Source organism: Catharus ustulatus, chromosome 31 (assembly GCF_009819885.2).
Source record: "Catharus ustulatus isolate bCatUst1 chromosome 31, bCatUst1.pri.v2, whole genome shotgun sequence".
In the NCBI taxonomy this organism is placed as follows: Eukaryota; Metazoa; Chordata; class Aves; order Passeriformes; family Turdidae; genus Catharus; species Catharus ustulatus.
In genome coordinates this window covers 2,808,210-2,827,929 of record NC_046251.1, presented here as the reverse complement: position 1 = coordinate 2,827,929, position 19,720 = coordinate 2,808,210, and the positions used below count along the sequence as shown (strand labels likewise).

Sequence of the window (19,720 nt, the reverse complement as noted above, 5' to 3'; positions counted from 1 at the left end):
TGGTTGTCACCCGCCTGGGGACACCAGACAGGGTCACTGGGCTGTCCCAGGCATTGCTGTCACCCCCCTGGGGACACCAGACAGGGCCCCAGGGCTGTCCCCAAGCTGTCCTCCCCAGGGACACTCACCCCCTTGTAGATGTCCACCTCCAGGGTCTCGTTGTTGTTGGGGAACAGCGAGGAGTGGGGGCTGCTGGCGTTGACACAAACCTGGTTCTGCAGGGGCACAGCAGGGTGGCAATGAGGGAATGGGTTGGGATGGATCCCTGGGACCAGCAGTGACCTCAGCACTGCCATGTCCCCAAGTGCCACATCCACAGAGCTGTGAAATCCCCACAAAGGATGGAGACTCCACCTTGGCCTGAGCAGCTTTTCCATGAAGGAATTTTCCCTAAAATCCAACCTAAACCTCCTCTGGATGCCTTTTTGTGTCCCAGGTGACAGGAGCCTGCCCCTCACCTGGCTGTCCCCTCCTGTTGGGCAGGTGTGGGGTGTCACAGATTGATTCTTTCCTCCAGGCTGAGCCCCAAACCCTCCCCCAGCTCTGGACACGCTCAAGGCGCCCAAAACCAACCCCACGATTCAGGGTTTGACCTTGACTCAGAGGGGCGAGCACTGCCCCATCCCTCCCCTCCTGCTGCAGCTCCCAGTTCCTCCCAGTTCCACCCACCACATCAGCATTGGTCTTGTTGAAGAAGGCCTCAGCAAAGACGGTCACCACGAAGATGTTGATGATGAAGGAGACGAAGAGCGCGATGCACGACTCGATGAAGAAATATTTGTTGGCCTCTCGCACTTCCCTCTTGTCTGCACGGTTCACCTGGCGGGACTGGGGGGCAGGGACAGCATGGGGGCACAGGGACAGCATTGTATTATTATATTATAATTATTATTTTATTATATTATAATTATTATTTTATTATATTATTGGTTTTTCGTAAGTATTCAAATGAATAATGTTGGAAAACTTTGCTGAATGAACAGTTTCTTTTAGTTCTGTTATTAACAAAATTTAGATGTGATAAATATTTTTTTTTTTTTGGACTGTAACATAGTGATGTAAAAAGTTTTTGTTCATGTAGCTAACTCAGAGAGTGGTAAAAAGATAATCAGAATATTCTTCACATTTTTGGATTATCCTGTCTGGATGAAGATAAGGGTGACAACACCAGAAGTCCAGGGAAAGGATTTATTGATCTCTGTTATCACTGACAAGGAGCCACAAGGAAAAGAAATTTAAAAAATAAAAAAAATGTTGATTTACAGGTTGGGGTCTATGAATATGCAGCAGTTAATGCAATTAAAGAAATGTTTTCTGAGTTAAGGTGTGCTCCTGGCTGAAGGCCAAGCACCTGGCCATTATAACCTTTTGCTTTTTTGTTCTCTTATTGTCTTTTATTAAACTTTTTAAAATTTACCAGGAAACTGAACCTTGTTTTTCACAGACAGGATGGGGGGACAGGAATTCCCCGTTATCCTCTGGCATCAGAGCCTCCTGCAGCAATGATCCCACAGATCCCACACTGATGCCTTGAATTTTAGCTTTGATATTTTCCAGATTCTGTTCTGCATTAGTAAATAATTCTGAACCTCCTATAAAGTGTTATCAAGTTCTCCCAACTCAGTCACAGAAAATAATCCTTTTCCAGCCACCTTTACAGCTTCAGGCCCAAAAAGTGCAAACAACTTTTTGTACAAACAAAAAAACCTTTTTGTTTTTGTGCAAACAAAAGTGAACTGAGGAGAGCAATCTGGGAGGATGGGACTGCATAACCTGAATCTGTAATTAGCAAATTAACCCCAATATTTAAATGGATCAAAACTTATAAAAGTGTGAAAATGTGTGATCCATCATCCATCTTGGCTCTTGTACTGCTCAAGATGTGTCCTGTGAAGAACTTTTTAATAAATCTCTGTGTCTTGGGGTGACTTTATGCTTGTATCCAAAATTCTCTGTTCTGTTGGTGTTATCTCTTCAAAACAGCAGAAAGTTTTGTTACTTAGTACTGTTGATTTTTCTACTGAGAAGTGCTTTGCCTCTTAAATGAACAGGCTTTTTCTCCACTTCTCTCAAAAAAAAATATACTTCCCCAAACCAATTTAAAAAAACTTAAATCTGTTCCCTAAAAAAAAAAAACCCATTCAACAATTTCCTCCCAAATTTACCCCGAACCAAACCACCCTGCTTTATTTTATTTAAAATTATTTATTTTAACTCTGCTCCAAGCAGCCTCTCAAGACCCCAACACCCCACCAGAACCACCCACCCTGAGGGTATTTTGTGCCCCCAGGGTCTCCCCTCACCTTGACCAGGGCAGAGTGCAGGTACATGTTGTGGGGCATGATGACAGCGCCCACGATGCCCACGGCCTGCTCCAGCTGAGGGGTGCCACAGTCCTTGCAGTAGGGGATGAACAATCCCTGCAGCAGCTTCTCCTGGTTGGGCTTCACTGTCACATACTGGGCACAGGGAAACAGGGGGTTGTGGGGTGCTCCAGAGAGGAACCACCACACAGACTCAAATCTCATTAATTTTAAGTACAGTAATTTCATTATTATAAGCTGCACCTGATTATAAGCTGCATGTCACAATACAGAGTGTGATAAAAGGTGTTTATTCTGTTCTATCAGCATCTGTTGAGGGTGGAGCAGTGATCCTGATCTCTGTGGGAGATATTCTGCTAATGGGCATCCATTGAAACCAGGCAGGGCAGTGTTCTTTATCTCATGGGATATCTCCTGTTAATGGTCATGTTTTATAAACCAGCTGGGGCAGTGTTCTTTATCTTTTCACAACCCATCCTTCCTCCAGCCAGTCATTTTCTGCTCATGGCCATTGAGTCCCACTGTGGCACTGATAAAATTACTGCATCCCATTGGGAGTTGCTCCAGCCAGGGGGAAGAGCCCAACATTTCTCACCAAGATAAAAACAGAGGTTTTGGGACACTAAGGGAGCCACTTTCTCCACTGGACTCCAGAGGAAAACCGGATTTCTCCACATCACCACTGGACCTTTAGAGGGAAACTGCACCTTGTACAGGAGCACTGCTCCAACTGAGCCACATCTGTCACTGCAGGAGGATGCAGCCACCATGGAATGGCACTGCTGCCAACACCCTGCCTGACGGGTGTCAGGTTGTACTCTGACTGTGTCAGGGTTTGGGGTTTGTTTCTTTGTAGTTCTGTATTTCTATTTTAATTTCCCTAGTAAAGAACTGTTATTCCTAATTCCCATATCTTTGCCTGAGAGCCACCTGATTTCAAAATTATAATAATTTGGAGGGAGGGGGGTTTACATTCTCCATTTCAAAGAGAAGCTCCTGCCTTTCTCAGCAGACACTTGTCCTCCAAACTAAAACAGCAACTTTTCATTCTTTGTCCATATATAAGCCACACCTGATTATAAGCCGCACTTCGGGTTCAGACCAAAATTTTAGTCAAAATGGTGCAGCTTATAATCATGAAATTACTGTATTCATCCCTGTTTTTGGTTTGAGTGGGATCACAGCATTGAATTGTGGAATCGTTAAGGTTGGGAAAGACTTTGGGATCACTGGGTTCAGTGCCACAAGTGCCACATCCACATGGTGTTTAAAATCTCCATGGTTTTAAATTTTAAACTCCCTCCCTGCCCAGGGCAGCCTGCACCAGTGTGACAGCCCTGCCCAGGCAGGAATTCTCCCCAAAATCCAGCCCAAACCTCCCCTGGGAGGACATTTCCTCTCCTCCTTTCACCTGGGAGCAGAGCCCAACCCCACCTGGCTGTGTCCCCTCCTGTCAGGGAGCTGTGAAGACCAAGGAGGTCCCTCCTGAGCCTCCTTTTCTCCAGGTTGAGCCCCTTCCCCAGCTCCCTCAGCCTCTCCTGAAGCTCCAGCCCCTTCCCCGGCTCCCTCAGCCTCTCCTGGAGCTCCAGCCCCTTCCCCAGCTCCATCAGCCCCTCCTGGAGCTCCAGCCCCTTCCCCAGTCTCTCTCCTGGAGCTCCAGCCCCTTCCCAGCTCTATTCCTGCCCCTGGACACGCCCCAGCCCCTCGGTGTCCCCTGCAGGGGTTACCTCATATCCAAAGGTCACAGCCATGATGGTGATGAGGAGCCCAAAAAACGCCTCCAGCTTCCTCAAGCCTGCAGGGAGGAGAAAATCCCATTGTGAGGGAGGTGAGAAATGCTGGATATCCCTGTGGGAACCCAGGATATTCCTCTGCCTTCCCTGGAACCTGGGCAGGGGGCTCAGATGCCTTGGAAAGGTGCCCAAACCCCTCTGAGTTCGATTTAAGTCCCTGGGAGAAATTATCATATTTATATGAAGAATTACAAAGTCACAAAAAAATAAGTAGAGTATAAATTAGAGTGTTAAAAGGCAGAAAAGTGAAGTTTTAAAATTGTTTCTATTAGGGGTCTGAACACAGGATGGAGGAATTAGGGCGTGGTTTGTTTTTCTTCTTTGTGTCATCCATCTTTTGGGTTAGGATGGCAATTCTGGATTGGTTTAGGGGAAAATGGACAATGCAATGTAGGTGTCATGTACTGGAGATGAATTGTAAACACTGTATGTGTAATTTAGAGTATAAAAGGTAAGTCCTGCCCAGGAGGGCAGGACAAGAGCCTTGAAGGAGATGCAGGATGAACCTGTAAGTCAGGGAGAAAATTCCTTAGGTAAGAAAGAATAAACAACCTTGGAAAGCTCAGAAAACACTTTGACTCTTCTTCTTCTGAAAAATAAGAACTCTCAGAGCACCACTACTGTGCAGTGAAGGATCTCACACCATAAAAGAGATTGCTGTCCTTCACAGATCCCAAATTCAGCCCCCAAAAAACCCAAAGCAGAATTTACCATATTTATCCAGGAACAGGAACACGAAGGTGTCGGCGATGGTGATGAGCACTCCTCCCCAGAGCGGGATCCTGTGGGCAAGAGCAGGGTCAGAGCCCACCCAGAGCTCCACACCCCTTTGCTTTGGGGCTTTTTTGGGGTGCAGCTCAATGTCTGGGGGTTCCTCACAGGGACCACAGGGCTGTGTCCTGGCTCAGGAACACTTCAATCCATGGGATCCTCGTGCCTGCCTCATATTCCTCAATTCCCAGCCCAAAGGATGCTTTCCTAGGAGTCCTGTGTGGGATGGGGAATTTGGCAGGGAGCTGCACCCTGATTTTTTAACACCCAGGCCCTGTGGGTGTCCCACAGTGTGTGGATGATACAATTCCTCCAAAGCCTTCTTCCCCTGGCCCCTGGAACTTGCTATAATAGATAAGATATCCTATATACCAAGGTTGAGCCAAATTCCTTAAGAATTTGGTCACTCTCTAACACTTTGGAAGATAATTGGTTAGAAATTAGTCTGTGTAATTGGCCAGTTCCCCTTTAGAACTTCTCACTTACATTGGATGCTGTTCTTTGGATAAACTTTTATTGGTTGTAGTTTGAATCCTCCCTGAACTTATAAATATGATTCTGAGAGATCCCTTGGCATGAAATAAAGATTCTTGTGGAACTCCAGTCTTTCTCTGCTGGCTAAATGTGAGCTTTTCTGAGACTGCTAAATGTCAGCACTCTCTGGTCCTGGTAAACACCACCAGGGACCAAAAAGAAAAACCACAACAGTGGAAACTCAGCCCTGCAGGCTGAGCTGAGCCAGCCAGGGTGAGTCACATCCTCGGTGCTGATTCAGGGCAATGCACAGGAAATCAGGGAGCTTTTGGGGTTTCTCTTCCTCCCTCACCCCCCACACAAAGCCCCACTCACTTCCCCACGGAGAGCAGGTTGATGGCGATGGCAGAGCCGATCACCTCCTGCATGTCCGAGCCGATGATGGCCAGCTCCACCATCAGCCACAGGATGATCCGAGGGACCTGGGGGGAAAAACACCCAGGGCCATGAAAAATGTCATCTGTCACGGGGCTGTGGTGATCCTGCAGGCAGGAATGGGAGCAGCACCCTGCCCTGCTGGGGGGAGCACCCAGGGATGCTCTGGAGATGAAATCCCAGCTCCTGTGGCAATGCTGGGCAGGGTCTGGGGCACTTGTGTCACCCCTGCTCCTGCCCTGGGGTCACTTGTGCCACCCCAGCTCCTGCCCTGGTCATTTGTGTCACCCCAGCTCCTGCCCTGGGGTCACTTGTGCAACCCCAGCTCCTGCCCTGAGTCACTTGTGCCACCCCAGCTCCTGCCCTGGTCACTTTTGTCACCCCAGCTCCTGCCCTGGGTCACCTCTGTCACCTCAGCTCCTGCCCTGGTCACTTGTGCCACCCCAGCTCCTGCCCTGGGTCACTTTTGTCACCCCAGCTCCTGCCCCTGGGTCACTTGTGGCACCCCAGCTCCTGCCCCTGGGTCACTTGTGGCACCCCAGCTCCTGCCCTGGGGTCACTTGTGCCACCCCAGCTCCTGCCCTGGGTCACTTGTGCCACCCCAGCTCCTGCCCTGGGTCACTTTTGTCACCCCAGCTCCTGCCTTGGGGTCACCTCTGTCACCCCAGCTCCTGCCCTGGGGTCACTTGTGTCACCCCAGCTCCTGCCCTGGGGTCACTTGTGTCACCCCAGCTCCTGCCCTGGGGTCACTTGTGCCGCCCCAGCTCCTGCCCTGGGGTCACCAGTGCCACCCCAGCTCCTGCCCTGGTCACTTGTGCCACCCCAGCTCCTGCCCTGGGTCACCTGTGCCGCCCCAGCTCCTGCCCTGGGTACAGGAGGCAGCAGGGAGAGGGAAATGTGGGATGTGCACGTGTGGATAAAGTGGGAATGAGCATGGGGAGATGCTCCAGGTCACAGCAGGGACATGTCAGGAGCTGTGGGGAACACCCAAGTGCACAGGGATGGGACAACTCAAAATATCCCATCCCAAATGTCCCCACAGCCCTTCCTGGGGCACAGGGATGGGACAACCCAAAATATCCCATCCCAAATGTCCCCACAGCCCTTCCTGGGGCACAGGGATGGGACACCCCAAAATGTCCCATCCCAAATGTCCCCACAGCCCTGCCTGGTGCACCAGGGATGGGACAACCCCAAATATCCCATCCCAAAATGTCCCATCCCAAATGTCCCCACAGCCCTTCCCAGTGCACAAGGATGGGACATTGCCAAATGTCTCCAAGGATGAGACATCCCAAAATGTCCCCACAGCCATTTGTAATGCAAGGGATGGGACAATCCCAGATGTCCCCACAGCCCTTCCTGGGGCACATGGATGGGACATTCCCAAAATGTCCCCACAGCCATTCCCAGTGCACAGGGATGGGACATTGCCAAATGTCCCCAGAGATGAGACATCCCAAAATGTCCCCACAGCCCTTCCTGGGGCAGAGGGATGGGACATTGCCAAATGTCCCCAGGGATGAGACATCCCAAAATGTCCCCACAGCCCTTCCCAGTGCACAGGGATGGGACATTGCCAAATGTCCCCAAGGATGAGACATCCCAAAATGTCCCCACAGCCATTTGTAATACAAGGGATGGGACAACCCCAGATGTCCCCACAGCCCTTCCTGGGGCAGAAGGATGGGACATTGCCAAATGTCCCCAGGGATGAGACATCCCAAAATGTCCCCACAGCCCCTGTCCAGGCCAGCCTCACTCATGGTCAGCAGACCTTCCTTACACAAACCCAAGGAATTCCCAGGCAGGGCATGGAACACCCAGGAAATGTTTTTGACCCTCAGGGCTGTTTTTCTCCTCACAATTCCTTGGGATTATTTGAGCATTCCTGTGCTGGGGTGCAGCTGAAATCCCAGATTTTATTCCTGACTGGGAAATGGCAACACCCCCTGCTCCCTGCTGGTGTCCCCAGCCAGGACAGCACCCCAAGAGCAGCCAGGCCCTGAGGGGTCCCCATGGCACCAGCAGGGACGCTGGGGGGTCACCAAGCTTCTGCCTCCCAGCCCTCATCTTCCTCAACCCCACAGGACTGTCCCCAGCCCCTCCTGGACCCCTGAGAATCTGGAGGAGTGTCACCAGCCCCAGACCCCTCTGAGAGTGTCACCAACCCCTTGAGAATGTCATCAACCCCCTGAGAGTGTCACCAAACCCTTGAGAATGTCATCAACCCCCTGAGAGTGTCACCAACCCCAGACCCTGAGAGTGTCACCAACCCCAGACCCCTGAGAGTGCCACCAACCCTCTGAGAGTGCCACCAACCCTCTGAGAGAGTCACCAACCCCCTGAGAGTGTCACCCACCCACCCCAATCCCCCTGAGAGTGTCACCAACCCCAGCTCCCTGAGAGTGTCACCAACCCAACCCAACCCCAGTCCCCTGGGAGTGTCACCAACCCCCTGAGAGTGCCACTAACCCTAATCCCCTGAGAGTGTCACCAACCCCAGCTCCCTGAGAGTGTCCCCAACCCTCTGAGAGTGTCACCAGCCCCCTGAGAGTGTCACCCACCTTCTGGTACTGGCGGTTGCAGACCTCAGCCAGGTGCAGCCCCGTGACCACGCCCAGCCTGGCCGCCAGCCGCTGCAGCAGCAGCCCGATGATGGTGGCCAGCATCAGCACCCACAGGAGCTGAGGGACAGAGGGACAGGGGGACACCAGTGGGTGGGGGGACACAAGGAGCCCCCAAACCCCCCAGCTCTGGGCAGCACAGGCTGCTGAAACCCCCCAGTGTTGATGTTTTGGAGGCAGTTACACCCAAAAGGGACACCAAGCCAGGAGCTGAGACTTTGCTGCTCCCCCTCCTCTCTGGGGTGTTCCAGCCCTCCATGGGATGTTGTTGATGTCCCCGTGGGTCCCTGCACTCACCTTGAAGCCTGCAACAGCCCCAGACTGCAGGTCAGACTCGATGTTGCCGGGGTCCAGGTAGGCGATGCTCATCAGGAAGCCCGGCCCCGTGAACGCCCACAGCTTGCGGAAGCTGAAGCAGGAATGCTGCAGGAAGGCACAGAAATGGAGAAACTGGGCTCAATTCCCTCCCTGAGCACACAGACAGGGGTTCAGCCTGAGCTTCAACCCCACCTGACATTCTGCAGGGCTGTAAAATCAAACTGTTCCCAAATGTCATCCTGAAAATCCTGCCTGTTCCTCGATGCCGTCCCCAAACTCTGATCTCTGGTCCCAGTCTGAGGGGACACCAGGGGACACAGAGGGGACAAAGTCACAAATGGCACCGGTTTGGACACAAACTGGTTCGGTTCGATCCCAAAACTGGCACAATTTGGACCCAAAACTGGCTCGGTTTGGCTCTAAAAATGGCTCGGTTTGGGACCTGAACTGGCTCGGTTCAGCCCCAAATTGGCTCAGTTTGGCCCCAAACCGGTTCAATCCAGGCCCCAAACTGGCTTTGTTAGGCCCCAAACTGGCTCAGTTTGGCTGTCCCAAACTGGTCCCATTTGGCTCTAAATATGGCTCAGTTTGAGACCTGAACTGGCTCAGTTTAGACCCAAAAATGGCTCCATTTGGCCCCAAAACCGGTTCAATCCAGATCCCAAACTGGCTCGGTTTAGGACCTGAACTGGTTCAATCCAGGCCCCAAACCGAGCCAGTCTGGGGCTGAACCGAGCCGGTTTGGGATCTGGATTGAACCGGTTTTGGGGCCAAATGGAGCCATTTTTGGGTCTAAACTGAGCCCGTTCAGGTCCCGAACTGAGCCATTTTTAGAGCCAAATGGGACCAGTTTGGGACAGCCAAGGTCACGCTCATGGAGGCCCAGGGGGAAGCAGGGCCCTCCCTGGCAGCTGGGACTGGGGACAAGAGGCTGGGGGGATGAGGGGACAGCATCACGAGGGGACAGTGTCACAGTGTCACGAGGCCAGGCAGAGCTCCTGCTCCCTGATAAGGGAACAAAGAGCCCAGGTCCCTCCCTGAGGTATGGCAAAGCCTTTCCTTGCTCTTTGGCAGGAGCCAAATCCCAGGGGATCAATCATTAACACAGGCTCACATGCCCCAAAGTGCAGGAGACCCCTCCCCCATCACCCCTCCCACCCCCTGAGATTCCCCCCCACAATTCCCCCCCAAATCTCCATTTCCAGTCCAGCCTGGAAGGGGAACTGGGAATGACTCAGGTGGGTCTGAGGCAGATTTTTCCAGTAGGGTTTTCCCACTCACTGTCTCATCCTCGGGGATTGGGATCTTGCTGTCAAAGTAGGTGGTGAAGGGCTCCCCATCGTCGGCCTCGGGGGGCTGCAGGGGGCTCCTGCTGCTGGAGATGGTGCTGACCACCCCCCCCAGACCCCCAGAGTCCCCAGACACATCCTCTGCAGGGAGAGAACAGGAGCAGTGAGAATTCCTGGAAAGGCAACAAATCCTGACAGCCCCACAGGCACAACAAGGCAGCACAGTTGATGCTAATTAAGTGATAAAGAGGTAATTAAATTAAAATATCCCACACTGCTGCACCCCTTGGAGCCTTCCCAGAATCTCCTCTCCCACCTGGTTCCAGGGATTCATTCATCCCAGCTAATTTTTAAAACCCCCATCCTGGGAGCTGATGGCAGCACCAGTGTCCCCAAAATGATTGACCCAAAATGAGATTTCAGGGAGAAGGGGGACTGCTCCTGCACCACGATCCCAAACCCTCCAGGCTGGATCCCAGGGAAATCCAACATCAGGAGGCAGCACCAGCTCCCCCAGGGAGAGCCAGCACTGAGAGAGCTCCAGAGTTCCCAAACCTGAGTGGGGCAAAATCTCAGTCCTGTACCTTCTCTCCCAATCCCATATAATCCCACACCCTCTTCCAATCCCACACAATTCCACACTCACTCCTAATCCCATATTCTCTCCCAATCCTATACAATCCCACACAATCCCATATTCTCTCCCAATCTCACACTTACTCCCAATCCTACACAATTCCATACAACCCCACACAATCCCACACCCCCAATCTCACCCTCACTCCCAACCCTACACAATTCTATACTCTCTCCCAATCCTACACAACCCCACACAATCCCATACCCCAAATCCCACACTCACTCCCAATCCCATTCAATCCTATATTCTCTCCCAGTCCCACACAATCCCACACAGCCCCACACTCTCTCCCAGTCCTACACAATCCTATACAACCCCACACAATCCCATACCCCAATCCCACACTCACTCCCAATCCCATACAATCCTATATTCTCTCCCAATCCTACACAGTCCCATACAACTCCATACTCTCTCTCAATCCCACACTTACTCCCAATCCTACACAACCCCACTCTCTCTCAGTCCCACACTCTCTCCCAATCCCATATACAACCCCACACAATCTCATACAATCCCACACAATCCCATATTCTCTCCCAATCCTACACAATCCCATACCCCAAATCCCACACTCACTCCCAATCCCATTCAATCCTATATTCTCTCCCAGTCCCACACTCACTCCCAATCCCATACAATCCCATAAAACCCCACATTCTCTCCTAATCCTACACAGTCCCATACAATTCTATACTCTCTCCCAAACCCACACTCACTCCCAATCCCATACAATCCTATATTCTCTCCCAACCCCACACAACCCCACCCTCTCCCAGTCCCACACTCGCTCCCAATCCCACACAATCCCATACAATCTCACACTCACTCCCAACCCCACACAATCCCATACAATCCTATATTCTCTCCCAGTCCCACACTCACTCCCAGTCCTACACAATCCCATATTCTCTCCCAACCCCACCCTCTCCCAGCCCCACACTCACTCCCAATCCCATACAATCCCATATTCTCTCCCAGCCCCACATTCACTCCCAATCCCATACAATCCTACACAACCCCACACAATCCCATATTCTCTCCCAGTCCCGCACTCACTGCCAATCCCATACAATCCTACACAATCCCACACAATCCCATATTCTCTCCCAGTCCCACACTCACTCCCAATCCCATACAATCCTACACAATCCCATATTCTCTCCCAGCCCCGCACTCACTGCCGCTCTCCCGGCTCATTTCCCTCCCTGGCAGCACTCGCACTCTCTGTGCTCGCAGGGCTCGCTCAGGGCAGCTCTTTGCCCAAGTTCCTATTGCATCATCACCGAGCTCCTCCTCTTCCCAACCTCCCAGAAACCCGCCACGGCCCCGTTTACATCAAGGATTTGGGATTTGGAGCTGCCCAGGTGTGCGGAGATCCCTGCTCGGGAGATTTCTCCCAGGACATTCCTGCCAGGGCCAGGCTGGTTCAGCTGGTTCAGCCAGGCTCAGTGACCCCGGGCTGCTGCAAACCTGGTGCAGGGCTCAGCCTGGCACCCCAGGGCTGCTCCCAGCACCCCAAACAAGCAGGAATTAAGGGGAGGATGAGGGTGATGAGGGCAGCCCCCCTGTGCCCCCTCCCCCGCCCCAATCTCACCATAGGATGCTTTTCTCTCTGAGCTCCCCATGGCTGAGCCCTTCTCCTGCTCTGGCAGCTGCTTCACATTGGCTGTGGAAAAGGGAAAAATCCTGTCAGGATGGAAAATCAGAGTCGGGGGTAGAGACAAATTCACTTCCCGGGTTGTTTTTCAGCTCTGAGAAACCTCACAGTGATGGATTCACATCCTGAGCTCTGAGGGACTCGGCAGTGAGGGAATTTAGGTTGGGATCTGGTGAGAAAGTGTCCCTGGCTCTGCCCAGGGAGGCACCAACGTGGCAGGAGTGACCACAGAGCAGCTGGAGCTGATTGTGAAACTCCAGCCGGGGAAACAGGAGGGGAATTCCCTCCATGAGGAAACCACATCTCATCAGCACCTCCAGCACCCCCAAATCCTCCCAGCGCCCCTCAAACCCCCCCAGCCCCTCCCAGCCCCCCAGGCAGGGGAAGAGGGTTTAGGGCAGGTTTAACTCCTTCATCACAGCCTGGCTTTGAACCCAACCCACGCAGGAATGGGGCTGGGGAGGGAAATGGGGATGAACAGGAATCCTCTGTGCTCCAGAAACTCAACATCCCTCCCAAGGACAAGCCAACACCCCTCAGTAACAACTTCTGGCCTGTAAAGCACCTAATCCTCTGTCAAATTCCAGCAGATTGGAAGGGCAGATTTCCATAAAACGAGGGAATATTGGTTCAGTGAGGATGGAAAAGGAAATCATCAGCCAGGGATTCAGTTTAAGTGAACTCCAGCTCTGACCCCTCACACATAATTTATCTTCTTTACTAAGCACCAAACCTCACAGCTTCTATTAAAAAAAAACCCACTAAAGTTTAGCAAAAAGCCAACTTTTCTCCAAAAGGTGATGCAGAAGCAATGACCTTACCCCAGCAGTGAGTCCCAGCAGGGCGATTTTGGGGGGAATGTTCGTTGTGAACCCAGCTCAGTATCTGAGCCCAGCCTGGGTGGGGGCTCACAGGGCTCCTTTATCTGCCCCAGCAGCTGCTGGGCTGGGGGCTGCACCCACACCCAGCTCAGGAGCCTGGCTGTAAATCACCCACCCTCAGCAGACACACAGGGCATGTGGGCAGGAGGGATTCTCCCCAAAATCCAACCTAAACCTCCCCTCCAGGCTGTTTCCTCTGCTCCTGTTCCCAGCCTGACCCTCACCTGGCTGTCCCCTCCTGTCAGGGAGTTGTGCAGAACAAGGAGGTCCCTCCTGAGCCTCCTTTCCTCCAGCCTCAGCCCCCTCCTGGTGCTCCAGCCCCTCCCTGTCCTGCACTGGGGACCCAAAACTGACCCCAGCATTCAGGATGGGGCCTCAGCTGTGCCAGGACAGAGGGATGGGCACTGCCCTGTCCCGGTGGCCACGTCCCTGTGGCCTCCTTGCCCACCCCAGGTGCTTTCCTGTTGCTCTGTCCCTGGCCTGGAGCATTCCATGGTGAGCCAAGGGCAGGACCTGGCACTTGGCCTGGTCAATCCTCACTCTCTCAGTCCCACAGATCCAATCCCAGGTTCTTTCATCTTCCCTGACACCAGGTGTGGGTTCAAACCCCCACAGCTGAGCCTGGCATCACCCTGGGCACAGCAGCCCCTTCCCAGGGCAAATTCCCTGGGACAGAACCAGCCCTGAGCAGAACATCACGAGGTCACTGCCAGACCAACAAAGAACAATGGGGTTCTTGTTCCACCCCCACCAATCCCTGCTGTCCCAGGGCTCCCTCCAGCCCTGGGCTCATCCTCCTCCTCCTCCTGCTCCTCTCCAGAGCACACAGGAGCAGCCTGGCCTCGTGCTGGGAGCGGTTCCTGCCATTGAGGTCGTGCCTTTGATGTGGGGCTTTGAGCTGGGCTGGTTCCTGTGGGGCTGACAGGATCCTGAGGGGTTCTCTGGGATGATTGGGGGCTGACAGGATCCTGAGGGGTTCTTTGGGGTGGGTTGGGGGCTGACAGGATCCTGAGGGGTTCTTTGGGGTGGGTTTGGGGCTGACATCTTGTTCTACTCCATGCACAGACACCCTGCAGGCTGGTGACACTGGAAACCCTTCACTGGTGACACTGGGAGCCCTAAACTGGTGACACTGGGAGCTCCTCACTGGTGACACTGGGAATCCTAAACTGGTGACACTGGGAGCCCTAAACTAGTGACACCAGGAGCCCCTCACTGGTGACACTGGGAGGCCTAAACTGGTGACACTGGAACTCCTCACTGGTGACACTGGGAGCCCTAAACTGGTGACACTGGAAACCCTTCACTGGTGACACTGGGAGGCCTAAACTGGTGACACCAGGAGCTCCTCACTGGTGACACTGGGAACCCCTCACTGGTGACACTGGGAGGCCTAAACTGGTGACACTGGGAGCTCCTCACTGGTGACACTGGGAGGCCTAAACTGGTGACACTGAGAGGCCTAAACTGGTGACACTGGGAGCTCCTCACTGGTGACACTGGGAGCCCCTCATTGGTGACACTGGGAGGCCTAAACTGGTGAAACTGGGAGCTCCTCACTGGTGACACTGGGAGGCCTAAACTGGTGACACTGGGAGCTCCTCACTGGTGACACTGGGAGCCCCTCACTTGCTCACTGACCCTCTGTGTCACCCTTCCAGGTGATGTCACACTGGGAGCCACAGGCACAAACCAGTGCAGACAGCCAAGGTGGCCACTTGCCATCCCAGCACGGGCAACTGGTGAACTGGGAGCTGCCAGGTGCTGGTGTACTGGTTGGACTGGATGATCTCAGAGATTTTTCCAAGTTTCATGTCCTGATTCCACCCTGTTGGCCACATTCCTGCTCCTCTGCTGGCACCAGGTCCGTGACCTGGAAAACTTTGTCCTCTGCACAGACTTGGTGGGGTCACTGAGGCACAGCACAGCAGGTGCTTCCCTGGGAGATCATCATCCCTGTGGGATCCATTCCTGTGGGATCATCATCCCTGTGGGATCCATTCCTGTGGGATTCCTCCCTGTGGGATGATCCATGGGATCCATCATCCCTGTGGGATCATCATCACTGTGGGATCCATCCCTGTGGGATTCCTCCCTGCAGGATCCATCATCCCTGAGGGATCCATCATCCCTGTGGGATCCTTTCCTGTGGGATCCATTCCTGGGGGATGATCCCCATGGGATCCATCATCCCTCTAGGATCCATTGTTGTGGGATCCATTCCTGTGGGATTCCTCCCTGCAGGATCCATCATCCCTGTGGGATCCATTGTTGTGAGATCATAATCCCTGTGGGATCCATTCCTATGGGATTCCTCCCTGTGGGATCATCCCCATGGGATCCATCATCCCTGTGGGATCCTTTCCTGTGGGATCCTTTCCTGTGAGATCATCATCCCCGTGGGATTCCTCCCTCCCTGCTCTGCCCCACTCCTGCCAAGGACACAGAGGATACAGGCAGGGCTGACTTCACTCCTGTCCCACCAGGACAGGACACAACACCTGCCCACCCTGCGCAGGCCAGACCAGCTCAGTCCCTGCCTGTCCCCCATCCCATCCCATCGAATTGGGAGATGCTCTGAGTTCAGGAAGGCACAGGGAGCCAAACCTGCCCTGCTCTCTGATGAAGATAGAGCATGACCTGGTTATTCCCACATCCAGAAACAGCAGCACCTGGCAGGGAGGAGCAGCTCTCCTCCCAGCCTGCCCCACATCCCAGATTCAGGAGCCGGCCCCATTACCCCATCGCTGCCGGCGTGGGACGGGGCGGCTGCGGCACACCCGAGCCTGCCTGGAACGAACCAGCCCAGCCCACAGGAACCCGGAGCCGTTATCCCATCGCTGCCTTCTCACCGCTCTCCCACCGTTCTGGGACCGGGACCGGGACTGGCCAAGCACGGCACGGACCGGACCCGCTCGGAGCCCCGGCACCGCAGCCACGTGTGGACCTTGACCGGGGCCAGGCGGGACACGGAGCCGTGCCAAGGCACAGCGACATTCCCGGAGCTGCCCCGGGGCCTTTGGGGACTCATCCTCCCCCCGGGGAGGCAGCGGAGCTGAGAGAGGGGACAGAGCGCGGCGGATCCGTGGGGACACCGGGACCCGTGCGGGGACACCGGGACCCGTGCGGGGACACCGGGACCCGTGCGGGGACACCGGGACCCCGTCACCAGTCCGGGGACACCGGGACATGGGCATGGATACCGGGATCTGTGCGGGGACACCGGGACCGGTGTGGGGACACTGGGATCTGTGCGGGGACGCCGGGACACCGGCACCGGCGCGGGAACACCGGGACCGGCGCGGAGACACCGGGACTCGTGTGGGGACACCGGGACCCGTGCAGGGACACCGGCACCGGCGCGGGGACACCGGGACCAGTCCGGGGACGTCAGCCCGGGCAGGACGAGCTCCGGGGGGCTCCACACAGAGCCCCAGTCTGAAGGACCCCGGCGGAGGGCAGAGGGTCACACTCAGCGCCACCACCCCCGCGGTGGGTGCTGGGACTCCCCCCCGGACACCCCAAGGTCACCGGAGGACCCCGAGCACCGGGGAGGGGGTACAGGCAGTGCCGGGGGGGGTACGGGCAGTACCGGGGGGGGGGGTGAGCAGTACCCGGGGGCTCCACGGCCCCTCCTGCCCCTCACCCACCCCAGGGGTCCCGCAGCACATCCCACGGCAGGAGCCCCCCGCAAAACACCCCCAAAGCTGGATCCCCCCTCAGCACAGCCGGGAACACCCCAGGACAGCGCCGAGGGTCCCTCCCATCCCCCAATCCCCATCGCTCACCGGCCCCGGCCGCCCCCGGCGCCGCCGCCGCCGCATGCCCGGCCCGAGCCGTTCCCGGCGCACGGAGCCGCGTCACGGGGCGGGCCGGGGGCGGCACCGGGCAGCGCTCCGGGAGCTGCCGAGGGGAGTGGACCCCGCGAGGCACCCCTGGGTGTGCCCCGAGCCCAGATGTGGGTGCTGGGGTCGGGGGGGAAAGGGGGGGGCTGGGCGCCAGCGTGGCTCCAGGATGGAGCTCCAAGCCCCAGTTTGGGTCACAGCGCCCCAGTTCAGACCCCAGCAGGGCAGGGTGAGCCCCAGTGAGGCTCAGGAGGGGCCCCCGCGGGGAAAGGTTCTTCCTCAAAGGGCGCTGGGCACTGCCCAGGGAACGGGCACAGCCCTGAGAGCTCCGGGAGTGTTTGGGCAGGGATGCAGAGTGGGATTTTTGGGGTGTCTGGGCAGGAACGGGAGCTGGGCTGGATGATCCTGGTGGATCCCTTCCATCTCAGGAGTTTCCCTGACTCTGATCCTTCCTCGACCTGCAGCCCCACAGCGTCTCATTCCACCCCAAAACGCAGCTCCACTGGGAGCCCTGGAGTTCTGCTGCCCTGGCACCATTTTTCATGCAAAACCCCCCAATCCCTCCCCGGGTTTTCTGACTTCTGCTGCAGGTGCAATGTTTGGTTTGTCACTGGTTTTTCCAGAGAGAAACGCTGCTCCCTCACCGAATTCTTCCTCCTCTGTGCATTCCCTTGAGATAATTTTTTCAACCACTCCCTTCCTGAAGGCCAAACACGGGGAATGGGATGCACACTGAGCAGGAACAGCCTGGCGATACTAATGGTGTTACTAAATAACCAAATCCTGAAAGAACGAGGAAAAATCCAAGAGGTGGGAGAGTCCACCACTCCTCCCCATCCGGAACCGGGTGTGACTGACCCCACAGGCAGCCTGGAGCTGGGAAAATGCCCAAATTCCCCAAATCCCAGGTGTTTTGGGGTGGGGGCAATGCCAGCTCCGGGGTGTTGGGGTACTCACTCAGCTCGCAGGCAGGGACGGGTTTGGTGGGCATGGCTCCTGCAGCACCCTCTGCTCCTGGGGCAGCGCCGCGCTCCCTCCAGGGCTGTCCCCTCCCTATTTAAGGACTGTCCCCTCCCTCCACCCAGAGCAGAGTTCCCGAGGGAGCTCCGCGGCACCTCTGAGGTTTCGGCATGTCCCAATCGTTAATTAACTCCCAATTAAACCGCTTTGATGCGTCCACACGGGATGGAGCTGGCAGAGCTCCGGTGGCTCCGTGGGCCCGGACTCTGCTCGGGCAGTCCCGGTACGTGCCGCCGGTATCGTGCCCTGTTATCGGCACGGCTTTATCGCGATAACCCCTCGGCAGCGGCTGCCGACAAATAAAACCGCTGAGTGAGCAGCACCTGTGCACAGGTGAGCGGGGCACGGTGCTGCGTGACCCGTGCCACGTCCCGAGGGGCTGCGAGGAGGGAAAAGCATCCCCGGGGTGCTGCAGGGAGGGAAAAGCATTCCTGGGGTCTGCGAGGCGGGCAAAGCATCCCCGGGGGGCTGCGAGGAGGGAAAAGCATTCCCGGGGGGCTGCGAGGAAGGCAAAGCATTCCTGGGGTCTGCGAGGAGGGAAAAGCATCCCCGGGGTGCTGCAAAGAGGGAAAAGCATTCCTGGGGTCTGCAAGGAGGGCAAAGCATTCCTGGGGTCTGCAAGGAGGGCAAAGCATTCCCGAGGGGCTGCAAGGACGGCAAAGCATCCCCGAGGGGCTGCGAGGAGGAAAAAGCATTCCTGGGGTCTGCAAGGAGGGCAAAGCATTCCTGGGGTGCTGCAGGGAGGGCAAAGCATTCCCGAGGGGCTGCAAGGAAGGCAAAGCATTCCCGGGGTGCTGAAAAGAGGGCAAAGCATCCCCGAGGGGCTGCGAGGAGGGCAAAGCATTCCTGGGGTGCTGCAAAGAGGGCAAAGCATTCCTGGGGTCTGCAAGGAGGGCAAAGCATTCCTGGGGTGCTGCAGGGAGGGCAAAGCATTCCCGAGGGGCTGCAAGGAAGGCAAAGCATTCCCGGGGGACTGCAAGGAGGGCAAAGCATCCCCGGGGGTCTGCAGGGAGGGCAAAGCATCCCCGGGGGGCTGCAAGGACGGCAAAGCATTCCCGGGGTGCTGCAGGGAGGGCAAAGCATTCCCGAGGGGCTGCAAGGAAGGCAAAGCATTCCCGGGGCTCGCCAGGCCTGGCTGGGATCTGGGAATGGCCCTGGTTTGGGAATGGCTGAGGAGCGGCGGCTGCGCCCACAGAGCTCAGGGCAGGTGGTTCCCGAAAATCCTTGGACAATGTTTGTTCCGGCACCTGGAATGAGGAAAACAAACACGGCCCACGTGGGGCCTTGGGGATGCGGGAACAACCGGTTGGGCCGCCCTGGGAAGGGAGGGACAGGCGGAGGGGCCTGCTCGGTGTCGGTGACCCGGGAGGCACCGGGGAGGGGCTCGGGGGTCCCGGGCCCTCCGCCGCGGGGTTTGGGCTGCTCGGGGACAGTGAGGAGGGGCAGCACGGCCCCCTGAGGGCTGGGAAAGGGTTAAAGCAGGAGGAGGGTCCCGGGTCACCGACAGCCCCAGCACGGAACCGCCGCCACCGGGACGGAACCGGAGAGGGCCCAGTCCTGCCGGGGGAACGGAAAGTGGGGGGCTCGGGGCAGACACGGAGCCCACAGTGAGGGGCACTTCCGGTTCCGCAGCCAATCAGCGC

At 55.9% G+C, this 19,720-nt stretch overlaps 1 protein-coding gene across 1 annotated transcript in view; it reads right to left on the bottom strand.

The window, feature by feature from the left end:
* The window catches only part of SLC11A2 (solute carrier family 11 member 2), a 30,155-nt gene extending 13,118 nt beyond the window's left edge, over positions 1-17,037 (bottom strand). The window contains exons 1-11 of the mRNA XM_033083191.1: positions 17,001-17,037; positions 12,269-12,340; positions 10,024-10,172; positions 8,722-8,847; positions 8,365-8,484; positions 5,738-5,844; positions 4,829-4,899; positions 4,052-4,119; positions 2,304-2,459; positions 670-828; positions 129-215 (exon numbers count right to left, since the gene is read on the bottom strand). Of these exons, the coding sequence (XP_032939082.1) occupies positions 129-215; positions 670-828; positions 2,304-2,459; positions 4,052-4,119; positions 4,829-4,899; positions 5,738-5,844; positions 8,365-8,484; positions 8,722-8,847; positions 10,024-10,172; positions 12,269-12,299 (1,074 nt within the window). The 5' untranslated portion in view covers positions 12,300-12,340; positions 17,001-17,037. The remainder of the gene's footprint in view (positions 1-128; positions 216-669; positions 829-2,303; positions 2,460-4,051; positions 4,120-4,828; positions 4,900-5,737; positions 5,845-8,364; positions 8,485-8,721; positions 8,848-10,023; positions 10,173-12,268; positions 12,341-17,000) is intronic.
* Between the last annotated feature and the right edge of the window lie 2,683 nt (positions 17,038-19,720).